Source organism: Acanthopagrus latus, chromosome 14, assembly GCF_904848185.1.
Source record: "Acanthopagrus latus isolate v.2019 chromosome 14, fAcaLat1.1, whole genome shotgun sequence".
Classification (NCBI taxonomy): Eukaryota; Metazoa; Chordata; class Actinopteri; order Spariformes; family Sparidae; genus Acanthopagrus; species Acanthopagrus latus.
In genome coordinates, this window is record NC_051052.1 from 5490819 (window position 1) to 5515127 (window position 24309).

General features: G+C 43.1%; 1 protein-coding gene across 1 annotated transcript in view; it reads left to right on the plus strand.

Moving 5' to 3' along the window:
* LOC119032288 (anoctamin-4-like) overlaps positions 1–11929 on the plus strand; it is a 51808-nt gene extending 39879 nt beyond the window's left edge. Inside the window, exons 21-29 of the mRNA XM_037121272.1 lie at positions 1488–1545; positions 3695–3792; positions 3986–4128; positions 5846–5998; positions 6081–6228; positions 6342–6461; positions 6843–6948; positions 7954–8160; positions 9389–11929. Coding sequence (XP_036977167.1) covers positions 1488–1545; positions 3695–3792; positions 3986–4128; positions 5846–5998; positions 6081–6228; positions 6342–6461; positions 6843–6948; positions 7954–8148 — 1021 coding nt within the window. The 3' untranslated portion in view covers positions 8149–8160; positions 9389–11929. The remainder of the gene's footprint in view (positions 1–1487; positions 1546–3694; positions 3793–3985; positions 4129–5845; positions 5999–6080; positions 6229–6341; positions 6462–6842; positions 6949–7953; positions 8161–9388) is intronic.
* The last annotated feature ends 12380 nt before the right edge of the window (positions 11930–24309 follow it).

Consider the following 24309-nt stretch of genomic DNA (forward strand, 5'->3'; position numbering starts at 1 on the left):
ATTATTGATAAAATAAAAAAAAATCTCATTGTGTTGATATTTTATTTTGATAAAATATTTTATTTAAGTACCAAAAGTCATCCTTACAATGGTGTCGCTATATAGATATCGAGCTCAGCTTTGGTCAAAATTTTGAGTACAATGTTGATTTTAGTAATATAGTAATAATAATATGTAAAATAAAATAAAAAGACAGGGGAGATTAAGACAGAAAAAACAAACAAAAATAGAAAAGAGAAAAACAAATGAATTTAAGAGTAACATTACCAAAAGATAACAGAATAGAATAGCAGAATCTCAGCTCTAGAGAGAGGTTGTTTAAAAGGATGTATAAACTAAATCTGACAGGTGTTCAGACTAAAAACATCTTTAGTAAAAACAACAGCTGTGCCGGGGAAGTGTTGTTTCATGTGAAACAACATAAGGCGATCCAGGACGTCCTGTTTGAGCACCAGATCCTTAAATTTGAAGGTTTCCCAGATGTAAAAACACTGCACAGCAGTCCACGAAGCTCTGGGAGAGGATTTCACAACTTTGGACAAAATTTCGCAATTCTGGAACATTATCGTGATGGCAACTATTTGATCTTTAATCTCAAAGATTGCCTGAGTGTTTATATTAAAACATCTATTCTACAGGTTACATCAGCCTTGGCTGAGGCTTTAGTAGAGGGGTGATGTGTGTTATATAGCTTTGTTTCCGGCTGGGATGCTCCGATTGTGAAACGTCGATTGGGCTGATGCTGCCACAGATCATTTGGAATAACAGTTTGGCAGATAGCTGATGTTGAAGCGGATGATTTTTTTTTATTGTTGTTATTTACTCTCCCTTTTGTGCCAGTAGGAAAAAAATTGATGATGAAATAATTGTGTATTATCATTAAGGAGCACACATTTGAGTTTATAAATGTATGAAACAACGTATATTATAACCTTCTTTCACATAAAAAAAATATTCATTTTTTTTTACTTAGACTTATACTCTATACTAAGTGTTTTCAGTACCAGCATAGCTTTACAAACTGGTGGCAGGGCTGTAACGAGTAGCTCATTAATGTGACAGCGCAGTATTGATGCGACACAATGGATTACAAACCAGACGCTGCTATTGATGAACGTCATCGTACTTGCCGATAAGCTGATAGCAGTCAACAAGGCAATTACTGGCCGATGAATCAATGCATCACTGATTTTGGTCGGAGTCCTGGCTTTTGTCAAGACGAATGTAACTGAAAAGCTGTACCGTGAGAGAAATGATGTGACCCCGACTTTTGACAGACACATTTGAAGATATATGTGCAGCGTTCAGAGTGTTTTACCTGTCGCCACAGTGTATATCGATTTTTCCAACGGGAGCTTTTGGTTTGTCAGTATAATATGACTAAACGTCAATATGTTAGACATCTTGATGACCACTGCAAGGTCTGCTGATGCTGAATATAATCAAAGCTGCCACCTGACGTAGTTTTTTTCCCCCCTTGTTGACAGATTTACAGGCCGGCCCGGTGCATATCTCCGCCTCATCAATCGCTGGAAACTGGAAGAAGTGAGTCATTACTCTGCTCTCCCATGGGAGAATAAAGGCAAAGCATTATGGATCTAAGTATTTTTCTAAATTGGACGCTAAGCTATCATTGTATGCCCACCAGCAGGCGTTTAACCCCCAGCTGGCAGATGCGGGGAAACAACACACACTGAAGTGGTCTAAGGGGAGAAAAAGAGCCTGAGCAGGCGCTTTTAGGTGCTGAGCTAATGTGCTCCCACTCGTTCCCACGGCTGCTTAAATGGAAATGGAAAAAAAAATCTCTATAATGTGACATGTGCAGAACAAGCGCAGCCTCAGTCAGCCTTTTGTGGCCATTTAATGTACCCTAGGCTGTATACTTTATTAGCTTATGTGATAATGTTGAAGGGGAGGGATTAGAGCTCAGAAAGAAATAAGGGTAAAGTTGCTTAAGCCGTTGCACACAACCTCACAAACACTTGACCTCCGTGGCAAATTTCAGCCTCGTGGATAGAAAGATGCAGGTTGCCATAATATGGACACAGCTTTGCAAACCAGCAAACTGCTGGATAAATAAAACGTTGTCACTTGAAACGTCCCTTGTTTCTAGTGCATGAAAGAGTGCATGGTGTTTGGACGTATGGAAGGGGCGTGGTTATAGCATAGGGGTGGGGCAAACTGACATCCCATTAGTCCGACGATACCTCCCACATGTTGTCTCCGAAAACTGGTTCATGAGTTATAAAAGGGGACCTGGCAAATGGTGTGTGTTTGTGTGTGTGTGTGTGTGTGTTAATCTATTTAGAAGTTATTGACCTTTTTGTTACTGGCGACTCCCACTGTCTCTGTCAGTCAATGGGCATATACAGGTTGATGAAGGTTCTCAGTCATCCAGGTCATGCTAATTCTAAGTGCTCTATCATCAACTGCAACTGGACGTGTTTCAGTTTCACCTCTCTTCCCAGAGACTTCTTCAGTTCTAACTAACTGGAGAGGAGTTGCAGGCTTTTAAACCCTGTGTGGGAGTGTCCTTACAGAGTCGTTAGAGACGTGTGAGAGCTCTGAGTTTCAGAGTCGTTAGGGCCGCTTGTGGGTTGTTGATCCAACCGGCCTTCATGTGGGTTGCTGAGGCTAGGTGAGCCCAGGTGTGAATGGTTGTTAAGCTGTCTGCGGACGGAACTCAGCACTGCATTGCAGGTGGGTGATAAGTGGGCATACACAGTTAGTCAGCTGTCCTTTGGCTCATGACTCATGGACTCTTTTTAACCTTTTTATGATAATTCCTTCCCATTGCTACGCCTTCTTTTAGCCTTTTTGCATTGAAACAAACACACACCTTCTCTCACACACATTAGACAAAACTTCAGTCTCCCAGGGTTAAACTGTAGCTGCCAAAGTGTCCAACCCATGATTGTAAAACAAATTTAAACTCTAAATCTGTGCCAAGAAACACTAACACCTACTAGTATATTATGACAACAGTACAATACCAGAATACATTTTAAATATCAGACAGTGTATTGGTATAAAATGGTAAAAATAACGTGCTGTATACAGTTTGGCAGAGAATTGGAGGGCTGTGAGATCACGTTGCCTATGCCTTGGCTGAAAACACTGCTTTTGAACAAATTGCAGATGCTGTAGTCGACGGCCAACTGGCGTGTATGTTCTGCACAAGAGGAAATACTTTTTCAATCAGCCAATGGTCTGAAATAGTGCCAACGGTGCAGGACACACTGCAAAAAATAGGGCCACTGCCACTTAGTGACCGTCCAGACATTGGTAGACGGCCAACCATCGTCGGCCAATGACACACACCCATAGATCCCCTTATATTTTCACTTATGTTGCCTGTTTGGGCCTATTCTCAGGACTCATGTCACCATGTACAGGCTGAACTCTGCTGAGTTTATCCGTGTAGTCGATTTATTCTGTCATCATTCTCATGGTACATCGATTACGTGACAACACAGCTCAACCCGGCTTCTGCCTGATTAGAGCCCTAACCAGCCAGAGTAATGTGTGTGCACAGAGCCGAAAAGTAAGTCGCCGTGAGTGATGCTTACGAAACCCGACAGGGCAATGGTGAGTCCTCGTGGGGCAGCACACGATGCGTCCGGTGTTTGCTTACATTTTGAAAGATTGATTTGACCCCCTGTCTCTGTCTCTCCCCCGCTCCCTGTCGCTGCAGTGCCATCCCAGTGGCTGTCTCATCGACCTCTGCATGCAGATGGGGATCATCATGGTGCTAAAACAGACCTGGAACAACTTCATGGAGCTCGGCTACCCGTCAGTCGGTTTTTGTTTTTATAAATGTCAGACGTGCAAAGATGGTGGTTCGAAGCTGCAGATGATAAACAATGACGTATTTTTAAAACACGTCTGTCAAAGATGATGAATATCCTCAGTCAGATGCAATACCAGATGACTGTACTGTCTGAGTCTGAAATTAGACCCAATAACTTTTCTGTACTTTCGCCAGGCTGATCCAGAACTGGTGGACCCGGCGGAGGCTGAGGAGGGAGCACGGTCAGAAAGCCAAGGCCGGCTTCCCTCAGTGGGAGCGAGATTACAACCTACAGCCAATGAATGCCTATGGACTCTTTGATGAATACTTAGAAATGAGTATGTTGCGTCTGACGTGCCATATTTAACATGTTAAAGCAGCACACGTAGCTCCAACGATTCAAACCCAGCCCACGTTAGTGCCGCAGCCTTTAATCTTTGTCATCCCAGATGCACTGCACACTTTAATCTGCTTTAATACAATTTTTTGAACAATCCAATAAAAATGTTACATTTGGTGACCCGGCAGCTGCAGCGCACGTTATATAACCGCGACACAGATTTTGTTTTGGATTGAATTTTTGGCTTGGAGCCCGTCCACGTGCTCACATGTTTGTTGTAGCTCCCCCCGCTGTCCAATCGACTCATGTCCAATCAGCATTTTAACATGGGGAGGAGGCACACTAGAAAATGCAGAAATGGGTCTTCATTTACATTTGTGACTGAGCTGTGCAAAGACAATATTCGTATGTTAAGAGCTTGCTCATAAATGAAAATTCAGTCATCATCTGCTCGCCCTCATGCTGACGGAGAGTCGGTTGAAGTTTCTTAGTTTACCAGACATCTCCGGAGATTCACAGCAAAGCGGTGTTGAAACAACCTCTAAAGCAGCTGAAGTATCTGGGGACTTGTTTTAAATTATGTGCAAATAAATATCGTCAGGCATAATCCAAGTCTCAGGAAGCCCAGAAATCCCAAATTGATATGAAAAGATGTTGTTTACACCCCTTTTCTTTCTTCACTGTTGCTGCTAAGCTGAAAGTGTTAGCGCATACCCGTCAGAAATGGTTTGCGCTGGGATTTACAAGAACGTAACATTTTCTGTGTTTGATTGGTATCTACCCAGTGCAGCTTTTTTTTTTTTTTTTGAAGTGCCAGTATATAAAGAGATAGTTTGTTCTTGTCCTTGACGCTTCAGTACATAGATGTGTTTCTTACCAGTGACTCTCAGACTCTTGCTACATGACCCGGAAAGACCACAGCTGTGGCTCGCTAACACTTTTAGCTCAGCAGCTACAGTGAAGAAAATGGTGTAAATCATTCATTTTTCGAATCAATTTGCAATCTCGGCCCTCCTGGAGACTTGGATTACACCAGACGAGCTGTAAAGAGCCATTTTTAAGTTTTAAATTTTGGTTGTTTTACATGTTTTAAAACAAGTAACATCTAGTTAAGTTGTTTAGGAGAATGCTGCAACAGTGTTTTGCCCCAGAAAGGATTTGTGGACTGCGAAACCTTACCGGACCTTCTTTCTGCATGGGAGTGAGCAGATAATGACAGAATTGTCATTTTTGGTGGAACTAGTCCTTTAACAATGGAAGGAAATCAGCATTATTTACCTTCAGAGCATTATCACTCTATTATGCAGTATTTTAGCATCTTTCAGCTCATTGTTTTGGTGTTCCCAGCTTGCAACTCTACTGTTTTGGTCTCCTCTCAGTGCTATCATCAGAGCTGTTCTAGACACAGCAGGCAGCTGTCTTAGTAATGAAAACACTCAGATAATTCTGCTGTTTACTACCGGCCCATTAGCAAACAGCAGGCAGACGCAGTTAGCGACTAGTAGCTCATTAAGCTGCTAATGAAAAAGGATATTTAAAAGGAGTATGGGACTTACTTTCATTTGGTGTGCAGGAAAATGACTAAATAAATGATAATGTCTCCATATCTGCTGGTTGTATATATATATACACACACAACTGTATGCTAACTTGTTAGCCCCGATGAACATCCACAGGAGCTATGGGACCTAAAGACGGTTTTGTGTTTGTTTCAGTTTTACAGTTCGGCTTCACCACCATCTTTGTGGCAGCGTTCCCTCTGGCGCCTCTCTTGGCGCTGCTCAACAACATCATTGAGATTCGTCTAGACGCCTACAAGTTTGTCACGCAGTGGCGACGACCACTGCCTTCGCAAGCCAAAGACATCGGTAAGTGAGGGTGGCTCGCTCACCTTTTGTCTTGCGGATTTACGATGCTTTCAGGTATAATTCAAGCCGCGATTGTATTTAGGGATCTGGTATGGCATCCTGGAGGGCATCGGCATCTTGTCTGTCATCACCAACGCCTTCGTCATCGCCGTGACGTCAGACTTCATCCCTCGCCTTGTTTACGCCTACAAGTACGGACCCTGCGCGGGTCAAGGCCGAGCAGGGGAGGGGTGAGCGATCATCAGACAGTTTGTTTTAGCGTGCTTTTCTATTTGGCTCACTTTGTGTGGTGGTGTTACTCTGTTTCCACTTTAAATGAAATAATTTCTTACATGTTGCTCAGGTGCATGATGGGTTACGTCAACGCCAGCCTCTCGGTGTTCCAGGTGAATGACTTTGAGAAGAGATCACAGCCCAGGACCACTGGCTCCGAGCTGATCGGAGAAGCTGTGAAGTATTGCAGGTTAGTGTGCGTGTGTGTGTGTCAAGGACAAAAATGCTAATATTATTCTGCAATATGTCATCACATGGTTTTTCTGTGATCGAGCCACGATTAATGTATTCCTGAGCATCCTTTGAACCAACACACACAGGCATATTCAGTTTATTAAGACTTCGCTGCAAGCAGTTGTGCTACCCCAGGATGGATAGCATAACCTGTTTTGTGCATGTTGATCCATCATTTTATTAACGAATCGCCAATGCACAGGCTCTTAGTGAGCAACAGTTCTGGTGTTTAACTCAGGGTTGATGTATTCTTGCTCCAGTTGTTGTCTCACTGACACGAGCAGCCATCGTTAGAGCTGCTCTGTGGCGACCTCTGATCATCTGTCCGTCTCACCAGGTACCGTGACTACAGGGAGCCTCCGGACTCCGCCGAGCCGTACTCGTACACTCTGCAGTTCTGGCACGTCCTGGCAGCCCGGCTCGCGTTCATCATCGTGTTCGAGGTCAGTGTGTTTTCTGATCTCTGACAAGCCACAGCAGACAGCGGGGGCTGGGCGAAGAACGAGGGGCCTTGATATGGTTTTCTCAAATCTTTTTCTACCTCGCCATCTCCACCACTGAGCGCCCCCCTGCGTCCGCCACAACGTGTTGCTCTAATTTGTTTCTCAGCGAATAAAGAGCTCTCGTGACGTTGTTTATTTTCCCCGTCAGTACTTTCATACACCAGATCCATTTAGCTTGATTGATTAATTTCTCCCTAATCTGGCAGAACTGTTCAACCCCTTGATGGTTTAAAGAATTAGTGGAAGGAACAAACTGAGCTTTAATTTGGGAATTTTGCTTCTTAAATCAGATTAATTGAAGTTCTTAGAAGTCAGTCATGCTTGAACCCACTGCAGGCTCAAATCGTTTATTTTAAATTCATGCTGCCTGTCGGTGGAGACACATTATTTAGGTTTTTTAGCACTGTGTGTACAACTGATTTAGAAAGCCACAGATAAAACAGAAGTGCTAATCAACAGTATACAGTAACAGTATATTCTGCAGTCATTTTGGATTTTGAGGTCGGGGTTGGTGAAGTGCTTACAACATCCAGAACTGGAAAATCCAACTACAGAGGGCGTTCCAGTGGAAACTGCAGACGGGGAACTCCTAAATTCTGACTTCCCGGTTCAGATGGAATTCACCAGTACTCACTATCAGTGTCATCCTGTTCTTCCTCTCCATGCCAGACGCGATTATATGCTGTTGTTAGTGTCATTTTAAAACGCAACATTATGGTATTAGTTTCTCCTCATTCTCTGTCGTATTAATCCTGGCAGAAAACAGTTGCACCATTATAAAGCTAATAACATCTCACGCAGCTCTGCTATACTGTCCATTAGGGATTTGGGATTTTCCATATTATCGCGTTGAGGACGCAGCTCAGAATACGACTCCGTATTTAGGCTGTTTGAATGCAGGGGAGCAGCTCCGGCATTTGTGACAACGCACTCTGTGTTTCGCAGCACATGGTCTTCGCCATCAAGACCCTGATCGCGTACCTGATCCCCGACCTTCCCAAGGACCTGCGGGACAGGATGCGGCGGGAGAAATACCTGATCCAGGAGATGATGTACGAGGCCGAGCTGGAGAGGCTGCAGAAGGAGAGAAACGAGAAGAAGAAGAAGAAGGACAGGGCCCATCACAAGGAATGGCCCTGAACGCACCGACTGGTAAAACAGTTTGCGCACACAGAGTGATTCAGCTCTGTCCATGACTTGCGTGGGCTTTTATTTATCCTGTTACCACAAAGGAATTTACTGTTCGCTAAGCCCCCTCGCCTGACACACTAAGGGCTATACGTTCCATCTGAAAAGTGTGGGCGGTGTTTTGTTTTTGTGGCCTTTTCAAAGAATTGAATAAAAATTCAAAGGAATGGCTTCAGTGGTGTGTTCATCTGCTCTGATGTTAGCTGTAATCAGCAGCATGAGTCTATCATTATTATTAAGGTTAGTTATTGGAGTCAAAGATAGCCCAGTTCACAACCAATGTATGTGCTCTTCACTATTTCCCTAATGTGTGGAAATTAGTCCTCAATGCTGTCTGAGCTAAGGCTAACGTTAGCATCTCTGTAGTGCTATTTCTTGTTAAATTGTTATACTCCACCACCTCCGCCACACCTCGAATAGCCCTCACTCAGGGCCTTTTCTTCCGCAACATTAAAAACTAAGTCATACCACTTATGAAAACATGAAAATGTAAGCTGTGCAGTCAAACAGGCTTATTTTAGTTTGGAACAGCCAGACTTCATAAATGTTTCCTCCGTTTACCTACCGCAAAACACTGAAGCAACATTATGTAGAATTTGGCATTTTGTGCAATTTGGCGCCACCCACAGTTTGTAAGAGCGACGCCGCTGTCATTAATACAAATCCCAGGTCTGTAACAGTTGAAATTGAGGCTCTAACTACAAAAAACAGTCATAATGATTCTGAAGCATAATTTAAGATAAAAAGGTTACATAAGGTTGCTTTTAACAGTGCAGCTTATTTGCTGCAGCAGGTCTACATGGCTCATCGACTTTGTTAACCTTGTAAATGTAGCATTAGCCTCAAGTGTATATTTACGATGATATGATGTTTATAACCATTTCACGGAGGTGACGTTAAGCTTAATGGGCTAACTAGCTATGACAAAATCAAGGAGCCATTCCTTTCAAACTGTACTTGGCCTCTCAGGTGCTGATTTGCTACTGTGGGCATTGTAAACTGCATTATGTGCCATGCGAGAGCGGGAACTCCTCACAGGTGCAGCTTCAGTAATTCATTGGAAAATGAATAAAGAGCTGGTACCTCCAGACATCAAGTTTATAGAACTAGAAATTATAATATTTAACGTGTAACCCGGTGTGTTTCCTGGTGTCGACAGGCGTGACCATGCAGTTTCTCTTCTCCCCCCCAGGGTATCAGCTGGTGTTCGCTTGTCACTGCACAGTGGAGGGAGGAGAGGAGCACTGGGTTTCCTGCATGATACTGGACCCTCATACCTTCCTCTTGCCACGTCAGACCAGCACCTCTTAGTGGACAGTTGGTGAACTGCATCCAGCAGGGCCCCTCGGTGACCGCAGAAGCCCACGTGTTTGCGTAAACTGACGTCCTCTCGAACATTTGGCAGCGGGGTTTTGCTACTTTGTTTTTCTTTTTTTCCTTTCAGTTAGTTTCTACCACTTTGGACTCACAACAGCGTATGTCTTCAGATCCTGAATGTAGATTTCAAGCAAGACTAAACTTTTACAGATTTCTTGTTTTAAACAAGAGAAGTAACTCTTCCAGGCTTACTGAATGACAAACCCTGTTTACATTTCTCCTTGTTTGAGGAGCTCACATTTTGCTTTATTGTAAATAAAGGTATTTAAAATGAATGTCAGGCCGTGTGCTCTGCTAGAAACATAGTGCAATAAAAAAAACTAGAGAATGCAATTTCTTCAGAAATTGCGGTGGGATTGCTGGCTGCGGAAAAAAAAGCTGAGCTGTATCGCTTGATGTATAACTGGGCGCTAAACTGCATTGCTTGAAAAGCTGGTAGCTGAACCGTATCGCTTCATGTGCAGATGGGAGCGCAAAAACATCCCTGGATGGATGGCTGGGAGCCAAACTGCACTGCTGGCTTAACGTTACACGAAGGAGCCACTGAAGGAGTATTAATAGCTTGAATAGTATGAAGGGGATCGAGGATGCAAATTATATATTATAGGTGCTGAAATGAGATTTATAAGTGTAAGTTGAATGTATGAAGATGGATTCGAGGTGTCTTGGTTGGGCTGAGGGCCTTTCAGCTGAGATCTAATGCTGCGTTCCAGACAACTCAGAGCGAAGAATGAAATGTACGGCCTGCGAGTCCCAAAATCAGACTTGCTACTTGTAAACTCACCAGTCCATCTACCCAGAATTCATGAGGAAGCAGCTGTCTGACATCACGCAACAGTGGCAGCACCCAAGGGAAGGCTGTAGGATGCATTTATAGACAAGATTATTTGTATTAGGCCAGCCAGTGGCATATTTAGACACGTTTCCAGATATACAAGGGCCGAAAAATGAAACAGTACAATTGCGCCTGTTAACCTCATGCAGTGTTTTTCCACTTTTTTCGTTCATTAATGCAAGGAACTCCACACAGATTCGATTGCGTAGTGGGTTTCGTGAAAACTTTGAGAATTTTAAACCTCTGTCCAACTTTGACTGGAACGCAGCATAAGGTCAGTTGTGTATGTGTGGAACGTGTCCTCCATGTAGACACCAGAGAGTAGTATAGACAGAACTACCACCCGTCCATGGTCAGCTGTGAGTGCACTTGTCCATTTGGGAATGTGTCGAAAACGTTATTCAGGCAACGTCAGGGAACTTATTTCCGACTCAAGGTAATTTAGGACGTCTGGTGCAATTGGGACAAAAGCCATGTCCACAATTGGGGACAAACTGATTTTTGGGGGTTGGGCATGTAGTGGTCATGGTTAGCGTCACAGGGAAAACAAATGTAAGTCTATGTAAATCCTACAAAAGTGGCCTCGGTGAGTTGAGTGTGTGTCTGTGTCATTGTCGTCACTAACGCCGGTGTTGCTGCCTTAAAGCCGTCTGTGAGATACAACGCGTGGCAGCAGTTCCACCAAAAACGACACTCAGTTGTTTTGGGTTTTTTTTACGCATTTAAGCACGAGCACGTCTCTCCTCTATAGTGTAAATGCAGTCTGGACGTATATGTTTACATTCATGAGTTCCCCCCATGACTCCCGAGGGACTCCTGGGCCCGAATAATGGTCGCTTACTAGAGATTCACGAGAGTCAGGGTGCGATGAAAGGAGCCGAGACAGCAGTCGCAGTTCAAAGCGTTTCCGTTTGCGTGTTTGTCTGTGATGAAGCTACAGCGAGTCTGAATGCTGAATGAGTGATAGATCGTAGCTCCTGTCACCTGCAGAGAGAGAGGAGTAGTTGGTGTAAGATATGTTCACGGTGTCAAAAGTTTGGGAAATCAGCGCGATAAAAGTCCTCCTCTCTGTTTTGGTCCTTAAATGTCTGCTCTCGGTTAACACCCGGGTCAGTTGGGTGGCTCCCCTGTCGCTTTGAGTCTCACGGTGCAAAAACAAGAGAAGATGCAATAAGAAGATACGTTGTTTGAATGAAAACATGTTGAAAAAGAGGACGTTAAAGAGAATTTCTTGAGACGAATCGAGCGGTTTAACCCCTCTGAGCATGACATAACCCACTCTAACTCTGCACATTCTGGCCCGTTCATGGGGGAATGGGGGATAAATGAAAAAAAGATTACATTTCAGAAGGTATGAAATATACAAAGTGAATGTTCTCAAAAGTGGAATAAGGAAGAATGAGGACGATCGACTCTGACTTCAGATGGGATTGCAGCTGTTGCCCAGCAATCCCACCAATCAAGAGACAAAAAAGCAGCGTAGGGATCCATTCTATCCGAGCTGTGGCGGGCAAAAAAAAATAAATAAAAAATGCTTTCCATTTGAATCTAGATGAACAACTGCTGTAATAAACATAATTTATTGTCAAGAAACGTTTTGACTTTGACTCGATGTGTGTGTTTTTCCTCAGAATCCTGAAACAAGGTTGCGAGGCGGTTGCTACTTAGGGACAACCCTAACACCCCCTACAGATATACAGAGGGCTGGCCAGCCAACAAAGAAGCCCAATGAAAGAAAAAAAAAAGTAAAAAAAAATATAGTTCATTTGGTATAACTCCAATTCATGAATCTGATTTAAGATAAGATGTTCCTGTATTGATCCCCCTTGGGAGATATTTGCAGGTAACACAGCAGTACAGAGGGAAACTGAGACATTAATGAAGAGATATCAGAAGAATAAAATAACAATTTGAATGGAAAATATAATAAAAGTATAAGAACAAAGATAAACATACTACAAACAGTAACAGTGTATATAATTTGCGCAATATATAATAAATGTGCCTGTGCAACCATGCATCTATCTATCTATCTATCTATCTATCTATCTATCTATCTATCTATCTATCTATCTAGTAATTTGGGAAAAGGGTGGACAAAAAACACAAGAAAAACACCCCAAAAAAGACAACATACAAACATGCTGATTACATGGTTCTTTCCAGGAAACCTCTTGTAAAAATACTAGAAAATATTTGAAAAACTGTTTGCATACACACAAAGTGCGTTTTACAGCCGGTTGTGTGACACAGAGACGAAACCACGGCACTAATAATGTAAAATGCAGTCAAGAGGAGCAATCCAATATACTTTATAGAAGATTATTTTGGGGGATATTTCAGCTTTATCTCCACAGTGACAGCTGGAGAGAGAGAGAGAGAGAGAGAGAGAGTGAGGTTGACAGCAGGAGGTCCGGGCAGGAATCTAACCTGAGGATTACCAGGTGATCTCTCACAGCACGCCACACTGCAGCGTACGTAATGACACAACCAGTCCAGGGAATATTAGATAATATCTGTACTGAATTCTGGTTAGAAGGACCAGATGTTTTCAATTTTGTGCCACATAGTTAAGGGATTTTGATATGTTTCATTCTAATGATTTTATTGTATTCTGATGACAAGAACTTTTTCATGATTTTTCCAGACCGATATTTTCTTTATCCTGAAAATACAGAAAATATTCGCTGATTTCAGGTGCCTTTTTGATCACGTTCCGGGGAAAGACCCTGAAAAAAAGTCTGACCAGAAACCAAAAATAAAAATGTGTTTCATTAAAGAATAGAGTTCCTCCAAAAAAGAAAACTGTCTAAGTATTTGTCGCTAACCCCGTGCCGATGGAAAGTCGGCTGAAGTTTCGCGGTCCACAAAACATTTTGCAGCAAAACAGCGTCGGTTCATGCTCCTAAACAGCTGAAGTAGATGGGGACTTGTTTTAAAATGTAGGACAAACAAAACTAAGAAACAAAAAGATAAATGAAATGACTCAGGTTGTCTCAGGAATCTCACGTCGAGGGTGTAGACAACAGGTTTTTTTTTTTTTTTTAAACAGGTCCTCTGGTCTGCTTCGGTTGTGTTTCGGTGAACGATGCGACGCCGTTTGGCTGTGACGCTCCAGAAACATTTTGCCCCACATGCTGATTCTAAGCCACTTCTCTGGCTGAAAGTTCTGTGGGACAATGCTGAAGCTTTGATTTACTTTATTATTTTGTTGGCGGAAAAGCTCACCTTTAACATTTCAGGCCTTAAACCACTGTGATAGCTTTTATCCACCCGGGTGTAGATTGCAGTGTTTGTGTGTTAAGATACCAGAGACCTGACCTCAGCCTGTACTGTACCTGTACTTCTCCTTCACACCAGCAGAGGGCGGCAGAGTGCTGTGTTACGCTTCAGCAGCAGCAGCAGCCTCTTACATAGATATTGACGAGTCTCTCATGAAAACACAGTGTCATAGAAACCATATGATTATTCTTTTTGAATATATGTTGAATGAGTTACATCGTTTTCATTCCGCGCGCCGCCGAGGAGACGAAAGCCGGGAAAATGTGTCGACGCTTCGCGTTAGACATCCTTCAGCCCTCACAATACAAACAAGACCCGCTCGCACACTCAAGGCCGAGCCGCTTGCTCTCCCTCTCAGTGCAGATAACGGCTTTACATCCACCCTCATCGCTCCGTTATCTGTGGCAACGCGCTTTTACCAGGAAAAAAAACAACGCTGCAGAGTCGGACAAAGTCACCGGGGCCTACATTGTGCCGGACGGCCCCGCACATGCACTTTTAATGCCCCAACACATCTGTTTGCACAACGCAGGCAGATCGCTATCTGGTCAGGTCTGAACATACAAATAATGATAGATTAGAGAGCGCGGGCCTGTCCTCCAGCGTGGATTACTCCCGGCGAGGTGGCCCCCCTTTGTGCAAACTCCATTTTGATTATTAAAAGCAGGGGACAGAGGAGACAAAACCGTGTTTTGTTTCCTATTAAGGCAACCCTCCTCCTCCTCCTCCCTAAGAGGATTACCCCCCGACACACGCTCAGGAGTTACGTAAGGCTGTCAGGGGATAATATCTGACATTTCCTCATATCCTGCTTTTTGGCAGCTCGGCACTCTGGGAAATTGGTGCGGCGAGGCGAGGGGTGGCAGACCCAGTAGAGCACGCAGCGGGAAAAGAAAGATGTCGGTAGCGCACATGTAGGACGGACAGGCCTCTGCTCGCGTTGCTGTATATTCAGTTGTTTTTTGTTTTTTTTTTTTCTTGCAGTGTCAGTGCAGATGAGGGTGAGGATCAGCTGTTGTCGGAGCTCAGGACGGTCTGTTCTTCGATCTTGATTTGCGTTTTTTTGTTTTTTTGTTTTTTTCCCGGCAACCCTCCCTCCAATTGGGGCGACGCAGCTTGAAGTGGAAGGTGGCGAGACTCTCTGCCACCGCAGTCATGTGCACGAGTGAGACAGATGTGTCTCTGAATACTTTGTCACACAGCTTTGATTTGCAGTACGGTACTTGAGGAAGGCTATATTTCCGTGCCAAGTTCTCATCAACAGAGGAGCAATAGAAAGTATCCTGACTGGAAATGTCACAAGCTGGCATGAGACAGGAGCCCAAAGGATACCGAAATGTATCACGTGCCCCGCCCCCAGCCAGAGCCTGTTCACCCTGCTGCCATCTGACGAAAGATACAGAAGTATCCCCTGCCGTGCCATCAGACTCAGGCTGTGCTATATAACACTGCTGTATAAGAAAATTGCTTTTTTTATGATGTATCATTTGGAGAAAGAGTGACAACAATCTTATTTTCTCCTCCCAAGTGAGAAATTCCAGAAAAAAAAAAAAAAGCTGCACTAATCAATATTTTCTTATTAACAATCGATCAGATTGCTGGATGTAATTTTAAGGTGTTGCTCAGAATGACTAACTGATGGAGAATTGTCACTCGACTATGTAGTTCTCCTCAGCGCCACAATCAGTTTTTCAGCTCCTCGTTCAGGTTTTACGGGCGGCGACCGCGTTGCTTTATTTGGTTCACTGTCGCCAGACTTCCAGACACAGCAGGCAGCTGTTTTGAGCTGCGTCCTTCGTGCCCAACACCAAACAGCAGCCAGGCAAAGCTATCAACAAGAAGGCGAAACATAGACGAGCCTTCGACAGCTAAAGAGACAGACATTTCCCTCAAGAGTTGATGGAGACCAAACCACAGCTGAGCAGAGTGTGGATTTTGGAAAAGGCATTCTTTAGAAACGAATGCTAATGTTGCCCTCATCTGCTGGATGGATGTGTAAATAACATTTTCCAAACATATTCACCATAGTAACTTTGTGAAGTGATCATGCTGCTGCCCTTAAGAGGCCAAAATGTCAGTTGATACATGATCAACAAAGCCTTTGGTTCGATAAGATGGAGGTAGCTCACATTCAGCTGTGTTAGCTATGAGGCTAAACTACCTCAACCGTTCCTTTTCTCCCATATTCTTTATCACTGTATCTGTCAGAGAAGCTTGTCCGAACAGATTAAAGGCATACTATGCGGGAATGTTGCTGCTGTTGGTAAACGCCCTATTCAAAGTTGGCCCTTCCCAGAGAGCGTAAATGAAAAGGCGGAGTGGGCGTTAGCACGCATGAAACAGTCAATCAGAGAAAATGATCATTTTATCTGATTGTTTCCCGGCAGTTACGTTCTAAAGCACAACTAAACACTTAATTTGATTTGTCAAACAATGTGGCAACCCCCAGGCTCTGCGCCATTGTGCTGATATTAAAATTCCCTTTTATGGGCCATTCTATTGGACTTCAGGCAGTTGCTGAACTTGTGCGAGTGTTTTAGATTTACGAGGAAAGGTAGTCATGCGGTTATTGCTCCTACAGTCTTGAAATTCTTTGAGAACTGTTTCACTTTTAATTAAAGTCGTACATTTCCCCCCCTTTTTTTATGTCGCGCTTTTAATTTGAAATCTGCAGTTCCTTGTCCCATTGCTCAAACGTTTCTGTGTTTCAAGTGCTGGTGTCACTCACAGGGTCGCTCCTCGTTTTGGAATCACGGCTTCCGTCAGAGGCTGGAACAGAACAGAGCGAGAGCCGCGGCCGGCCACATGTTTGGTCACCGTCGTGGCCTGCACGGCGCCCAGATGAAACGCCACAGAGCACCTCCTTCAAATCTCAAGGCCCCGGCTGCCCGGCTCCACGGCTCAGATAACGAGCCTGGCAGATTGTTTGCGCTCGCAGACATTAGGCGGCCAGAGCCCCGATGTCACATCCTGGTTCATCGCCGCAAACGCCGGGAAAACAAAGGGAAAAAAAAAAAAAAACAAGAAAATAAAACACTCCCGCTGTTTCCTGGCTGCGGTTGCCATGGCCACAGGGCTGACAAGTCCATCTCTGTTTCCCTCTTTTTTCCTCCTTTTCTCTCTCTCTCTCAGTCTGCCGTTGCTTTGCTTGCTTTGTCTCCCTTTTTCAGTCCACTTCTCCTTCTCTGCTATTCTTTCACACATACACACACAGTCAGGATCCTCACTTCATTGTAAAAAACAAAACAAAACATAAATATCAGAGAAGAAATGAAAGTTGTATTGATTTTTCTTCAGACCCGTTGAACAAAATTGTGAGCAGCTGCTATCCGTGATTAAAGCTAGCGCCCATGTTACTCTTAACTACCAACTAACTACTCTTTAACGCCTATATCACGCGGAGTGCTGAGGTCACAGGAATAACCCTCACTGAGAGTCAGGTCATTTGTCATCACCACCACTGGAGCGATGACTGAAAGACAGCCAACACCAGGTAGACCGCCCATCCCCCCCCCTCCACGCAGGACAACAGTGGAGTGTGTGCGACAGCTGCCGATGAGTCGGCAGGTGCTGAAATAACAGCAACGACATTTTTCTAATCAGCGCCGTGAAGCTCATCAGCTTCACTCGAGTGGAAGCCAGATAAACTAGTTTGCCCGCTTCCACTTTTCTAAATGGAATCCAAACGGCGCGGTGAATCCTCACTCGCGTTAAATGTTGTGGGAAGGGGCTTTCACTAACAGAACATGATTATCATTATCATTACATCATTAACATTATAGGAGACACAGCACAATACCAGTCTGACGAATAAGGAAGTTGATAGATGGCGTGTCCTTGTACCTCTAGCTCTACATTGTCTGCTTCTATTCATGGTATTTGTACAGAAGGCCTGAAAAACAATTCTAGTGATACATACATCTGTCAAAAAAAAAAAAAAAAAGCGTAAAACAGAATGATAAAACATTTTTTCCACAAGAAAAAACGTTGTTTTACTCAGTTCCACACATGAATAAAAAGAAATTACACAGAAATTAGAAAATAGATCACCAGATTTTTTTTAATTTATTTATTTATATTTATATGTATATTTGCCTACGTATATGTTTGAAGCTTGAAATAAGCATCGAATGAAACTTTTTGAACCTGCATTAACTGTTTTTTTGGCCACACGGGCTAACTCTGTCTGCTGATTGGAGGATGGAGTGACTACTAATACACCTCAAAGAAGAAGAAACAAAACTAATCGCCTTGTCTATCTACAGGAGGAAAATGTAGACGGACTTCGACATGATGTTCATGGTATCATCAAAGGAACCTAAAAAAGAAGGAAGGGTCATTACGTAACTGAATCGTGCTTTTGTGCTTTTGTGTATTGAAGTCAATGAAGTTACACGGAGAAACAGAATCAAGACCAACACGTCTCCATCCTATGACCTCCGATGAAGAAACGCCTCCAGAAAATGTAGGAACACACTTGGGAGAATAGGTTAAGCGTTATTCTTTTACAGCACGTCGCTCTACCCTCTAATTTGTTTGGGAGGCTCTTCATCGGATGTCTCCTTCTTCTTCTTCTTCTTTTTCTTCTTCCTCTTCTAGGAGTGAAAACAACTGATCGATCATGTAAAGGGTTGCATGGTAATGAGACACCGGTAACGATTCTCTGTAGGTTCTTCATTTCAACTGACCCCATTAACAGGTAATCGTGTAATCCATTGTTAATAAAAGGATTTTATTGACCGCGGCTTTAACACTTTTAACACGAGATACACAAACCCCGGACTTCAATCTTTGGCTTAACCTTTGATCCACAATGTCAACGTGAACCCTCCATCCAACTATAAATGTCTTCCTTAGGACAGAAACAGTGGGAAAGTCCTTGAAACTAAAGTACTGCATCTCATTTACTCAAGAGTTATGAGCTCATTTAGCTGTCATACATTTCATTATTCAGGCGCACACACACACACACACACGCACACACTCCCAGTGTGCAACAGCGGACAGATAATAAGGCTTCGTAACATGTTGAAGATACGGGTAGCTGCTCACATCCTGCCCAGACTGTGACCCCGCATCCCCGCTGAAATATTTGATCGGACAATTTTAAGGGCAAGGCTGTCATCTCGAGCCTCAGACACAGAGGAAATTACTTTGTAGATAAGATTTCCACCTTCTTTCCCGTGGAATCTGGGTCAGCCGCTGCCGCCGTATCTGCGGCCGCCACATTTCTTCAGTCTGTCCCTTCAGTATTAAGGCTTCATATCTCCCTCTGTCTGATTACAATGGAGGAGGAGGGGGCTGGATGCTGCACTTTACACCTATGCTGTCTAGAGTAGCTGTAATTGTACGCTCAGGGGCAATATTATGGATTTCTTACAATATATGCGGCACTACATGACAAAAAGTGAGTAGGATCGGACGCATTACTGACTTGAAGTTGTAGAAATTGCAATAATAATAACGCGTTGGCTTTATTTCATCCGAAAAATCCGAAAAGTGCACCGGCAGCGACGCATTTAGCATTTCAAGTTTTGAATAAACAAGTTTAACTGAGCAGTGGGTGGTGTCTGCTGTAATTAAACAGAGACAGAAACGCCATTTATAAAAGTCAAACTGCATCAACAGAGAGCTCGCAGAGACCGTTTGATTGATGGCAACTCTGCAATTACAGTGCGTGCATCAGCGAGCACCTGCAGTAGCATAAAAGATGGGGTCAAATATACGAGAATGACTAATTGCAATCCAAATTTCCAAAACGTTGACATACATAAAAACAGAAGGCAAAAAAAACGGTGTTTACTGAAAACATTTTGCTGAGCCCATGTTGTAATGTCCTTTATACAGTATAATTCAGTTTTTCACATCCTAGCTTATGAACGACTGAGCCTTTCACATCCAATCAGGATACTATCACCTATCTCACCAGAATAAGCATGTATTTACAAAAATCAATAAAGCCGATAAAGTAGAACATTGAAGGAGACATATTACTCTCATTTTCAGGTTGATCATTTTATTTTTATTACTACTTGAATACGTTAACATGCTTACTATACTGTCCAGTGCTGCAGCTCTCTATATCCCCTCTGTCTGAAATGCTCTGTTTTAGCTCCTGTCTCTTTAAGGCCACCCCACCTCACGAATACCAAGTCTCCTCTGATTGGTCAGATGACACATGCCTGACCAAGCACCGCTAACTGCAACAGAGCAGCTGTGCTAACTTATCATAATTATTATGATAATTCTTATGTGCCAAACTAGCATCTAATTAAATAGCATCATAGTGTGATTTCACAAAGTCAAGAATTAAAGGCGGGGCTACTGGTGAGGCGTTTCAGGAGCAATGTTTTCTTGTGGGAGAGAGGAGCTTCTGCTGCTCTTTTCACTTTGAAGAACTTTAACATGCAGAAGAACATGTATAAAACACCAAAGGAAGTGAAAAGAAAAAAAGCACAATAGGGTTCCTTTAAATATTATGTCTTTGTTGGTTTCAACTGAGTATGCGTGTAAAAGGATTAGAAAATGATCACCTTCTGTTTTTGGAGTCGACTTTGCAGAAGATAAATGCTCGTGGTCTAAAGTATATCATCTATTAAAACTTTAATCACTTTGATGCCACTTAAATTGACAGAGATATTTGTCCTCTACAGTTCATTAAGTCTGTCCACGGTGCTTTCAGCATGCACTGCACACTGGGTTATAAGAATCACACCCTATGAACAACCCTGAATGAGGGTGGATGTGCTAAGCTTGCTATTAGCATAAATGTATAAACCCCACTCTAGTGTACTAGAGTAGTGTATACTAGTGTATTCTTCATCAGTGTACAGGCACATTAGGCAGAACGTGTACAGTTGAACCACTTTTGGCAATCATTATCACAGTGAACTATATTTTATTGGTTGCTTTTGCTACATCTGAAAGCACAGATGACGCACGCAATTTTAAGGGTAACTTCACTAATTTTACATTAAAGTCTGTCAATTGGTTGTGATAACCACTGCTACACATGTGAGTAAACTAGCATCAAGGCTTTTGTGGCTCCATAAAAAAGCTGCATGAAATCTGATAAATTTACTTTTATTCAGTAGCTAGTTATTTACATTGTGGGTAATGTAGTGCAAGAACCAGAGATATCACCTTTTTTTATTCTATACACTCTGCTTTTCAAAACCTGGCAACTACATTACCCACAGTGCAATTGCACTGGAGGCAATTTATTAGATGCAGTTTCCACAGCTGCAACACAACACTTTATTTTCCACATAGTCAGCAGCACTCCCTAAGACCTGTAGACACACTTTAACATGTAAAATGGTCGGAGTTACCCTTTATCCTTTACCCCTGCGGCTGAGAATGCTAATGATGCTCAGTGAGCCTGAACCAAGGTGATCAAGTTGTGGGTCAGAACGCCCTGCCACTGGAACCACTGTTGACATAAAAATATCAGTAAGTGCAGCTTTAATGCAGTATTAATTGGTTTTTCAGCCAGAATCGATATTGAGCCACCCTGTAAACAGAAACATATGAGGGGCGATTGATTTATTCATGGCATCAGGCAGCAGTCAATTTCAGAAAACCTGCCATGTTTATTCTTAACAATGACGCCTCCTACATTCATACACTTTCACAGGCTGCACAACATGGATGGACAACTGATTCACAAGGCTAACACTAATAAAATGCCTCATAATTTCGCAATTTTGTATTTTCCAAAATAATTAACACCCTAAAGGTTAAGCTGTCTGCCTTCACCGGCAACGAAGGCTCTGTGTATGATCTGCTTCTCCTTCTTCTTCTTCGGTGTTTATTGAGCTTGTGGAAAGATGCAGAACAAAGTGTCTCTTTTCAATAAAACCATTGTCATGACTCTGAATCACTAATTTTGAGATGTTTGTCAGGTCCAAAATGATTGTTTTGTTCATCCCTGTTTAAGAATTCTGACAGTTGGTTCCAGCTTCTAACAAGGTTTGTGAGCCAATAATATAACTCTGTTAATATCAAATGGTATCTGTGTTTCGTCTGCAATCAACAGTCTTGGCTGAGTTCTGCAGTAAGCGCCCAGCATACACTACTGCCCTAACGTTAGCTAGCTAGCTTCAGCGCCATTAACATTAGCTGTTGTAAGTTAACAGTAGCTAGCTAGCGGACGCACTTTTACAGTAACTAGCTGGTGTCGGCAATGTAACGTTTGCTAGCTGGCGTTAGCGATGTTAGCCAGTGCAACCAGCAGGCAACCACCTGAGGGGGCAGGTGAGTCAAACAACAGCAGTGTTGTAACACGAATGCAATGGAAGTTTAACGAACATTATCAATAACACCTTTAGCAGGTTAATACCTCCAACTAGTGTAGCAGAGTGTGAAGATGCTGTGCTTGTTAAAGCAATTAGACTTCATATGATTGGCTCTCTTTATCAGCTACAATGTTACCAATACACTGAAAGCCAATAATATAAAATAAAATATTGGGCCAATGATCTATCTGTTGGATATATGTATATCACATATCAATAAATGTGGACATGAGACAGCGCCCACTTGCATCATTTCATGACCTTAAACAGAAATACAGCAAGAGTTATTACCTTCAAACTTTCCGCTTAGCTGCTCGAAGAGCTCAACGGCACATGGATTGAAATGAGAGCTGTACAACTCATTTGCTCCGGGCCACAAACTTAATAAATCAACCACTTCAACCTTTAAATATCAGCTCCTTCAAATTCAATGTGGCAAGTCGTTGAGGTAAATAAAAAGGAGTGCTCTTAAACATGGAGGTGGACGCATTCCGTTCAGGGCCTCGCTCAAGGACGACGCGTGATAATTTCCAGACGGCTGCTCAGTTTGAATGGAGATGAGCGCTGCACCTAAAGACCAAGTGACAGGAAAAGCCAGAGAAAAAAAAACACATACAGACATAAAAGGCAAAATGATTTGGAGAACCACAGGTTGTATGCTTGTTTTTGCACGCCGCTTGGTTATAGTCATGCAAGAAAATACATCTGCTAGTTCTCTTTTTTAACAAGTAGACACCTCTGCTTGGCCCGGAAGGTGTTTTGGTGCAAGAACTGACACCATCTGTCAGTTGCCATGCAATCTGCTGCAATAACACTACACCGCTGGGTTACAGTCTGAAGGCAGAAAGGCAGGGAGCTGCTATGGTCATAACCAGGAAGCCTGAAGTGGGACGAACCCCAAATGAATCATGTCTTTACAACCTCCCCATGCCTAAAATTCCGTTAAGTTTTTTTATACTTCATTATGCCGCCGTCATTAGCGCATGATTGCAAATTATCCCGCCGTCTTCGCGGCAGTCATTAGCCCCCAGTGCCTGACCTTCTCCCTTTATCTCTTATAGGGAATTTCCTGGCAGCGTCTTATTAGCTTGATTAGAGGAAAACGCCCAGACCTCACAGATGATTTATCGCACATCAATGACATGTCAGCTTTAAAAAACAAAAACAAACTGACAGCCTGTCCCTCCTTTCCGGTGACAGGAGAGGAAAAGGCCGCGTGCAAATAGTGTCAGTTTAGGCAGCCTTTTTTTCCGCTCGCTTTAGCCGCGCAGCTGTTCCTTCCTTCAAGTCATTTTTCAGAGCGTATTTTACCGGAAACGTTCACAGGTAATGTGCTGTGTATCCTGCGAATGATCTTAACACCGCCTGCAGCACACGGCTTCAAAACGGCACCAAATGCCAGCTGTGAAATTTTAACAAAGTTGAATTTATTCCAGCAAAGGGTGACAGGGCTCATAATCAGGCCACCCAGTTCCGACTCCGTTTCTTTTTCCATCCTTTGGAGAGATTATCCTCCGTGTTCACGGCATCGGGTTTGTCGGGCTCTAATCTACAGTCACAACATCACAGTGCCTCCCTATCTCATTGTGGGCCGAACACTCATCCCTTCATCAAAAACGCTCCCATCACTATCTCCGCACTGAATCACATTCCCTCCTCTGTCTGCCTCCTCCACTCGCTGATGTGCTCCTTCAACCAGAGCACATTAGTTGATGAAAAAACACCCATTCCCTCCACTAAGCTCTCGCTGTTTTTATTTATTTATTTATTTTCTGAAAACAGTCCGAGCTTTCAGAATAACGTTTGAGTGCTTCAATTTGGATCTTCGCACTCCTTGAGAGCGTCCCTCACCGTTGCACCTTCAAAACGGTCTTGCGGAAATGAAAACTCAGTCGGTATCGGCTCGCCCCCCCCCCGTGCCCATTAATGTCGGGCGAAGTTTTATTGTCCACAAAACATTTCTGGAGCTTCGTAGTGGAACGGCGCTGTAGCATTCTCCGAAGCAACTTAAGTAGATGGGGACTTTTTAAAAAAATGTGAATGATGCAACAACAACAACAACAACAAAAAATGTTAAATGAAACAGCTCCATACAGATGTTTGTCCACCCTTGACTCATTTCAGCTTAAAGGGGCCATATATATGAATTTTCATTTTCATTTGCATGTCTTCATCTTCCACAGTTGTTTAGGAGAATGCCCCAACACTATTTTGCTGTGGCGACCCGGTCGTGACTTTTCATCGGTGTAGAGGTGAGCAGAACTGTTCCTTTAATTTGAAGGTTACGATACGGCATTTTTAGTTTCTGACAATCTAAAAGAG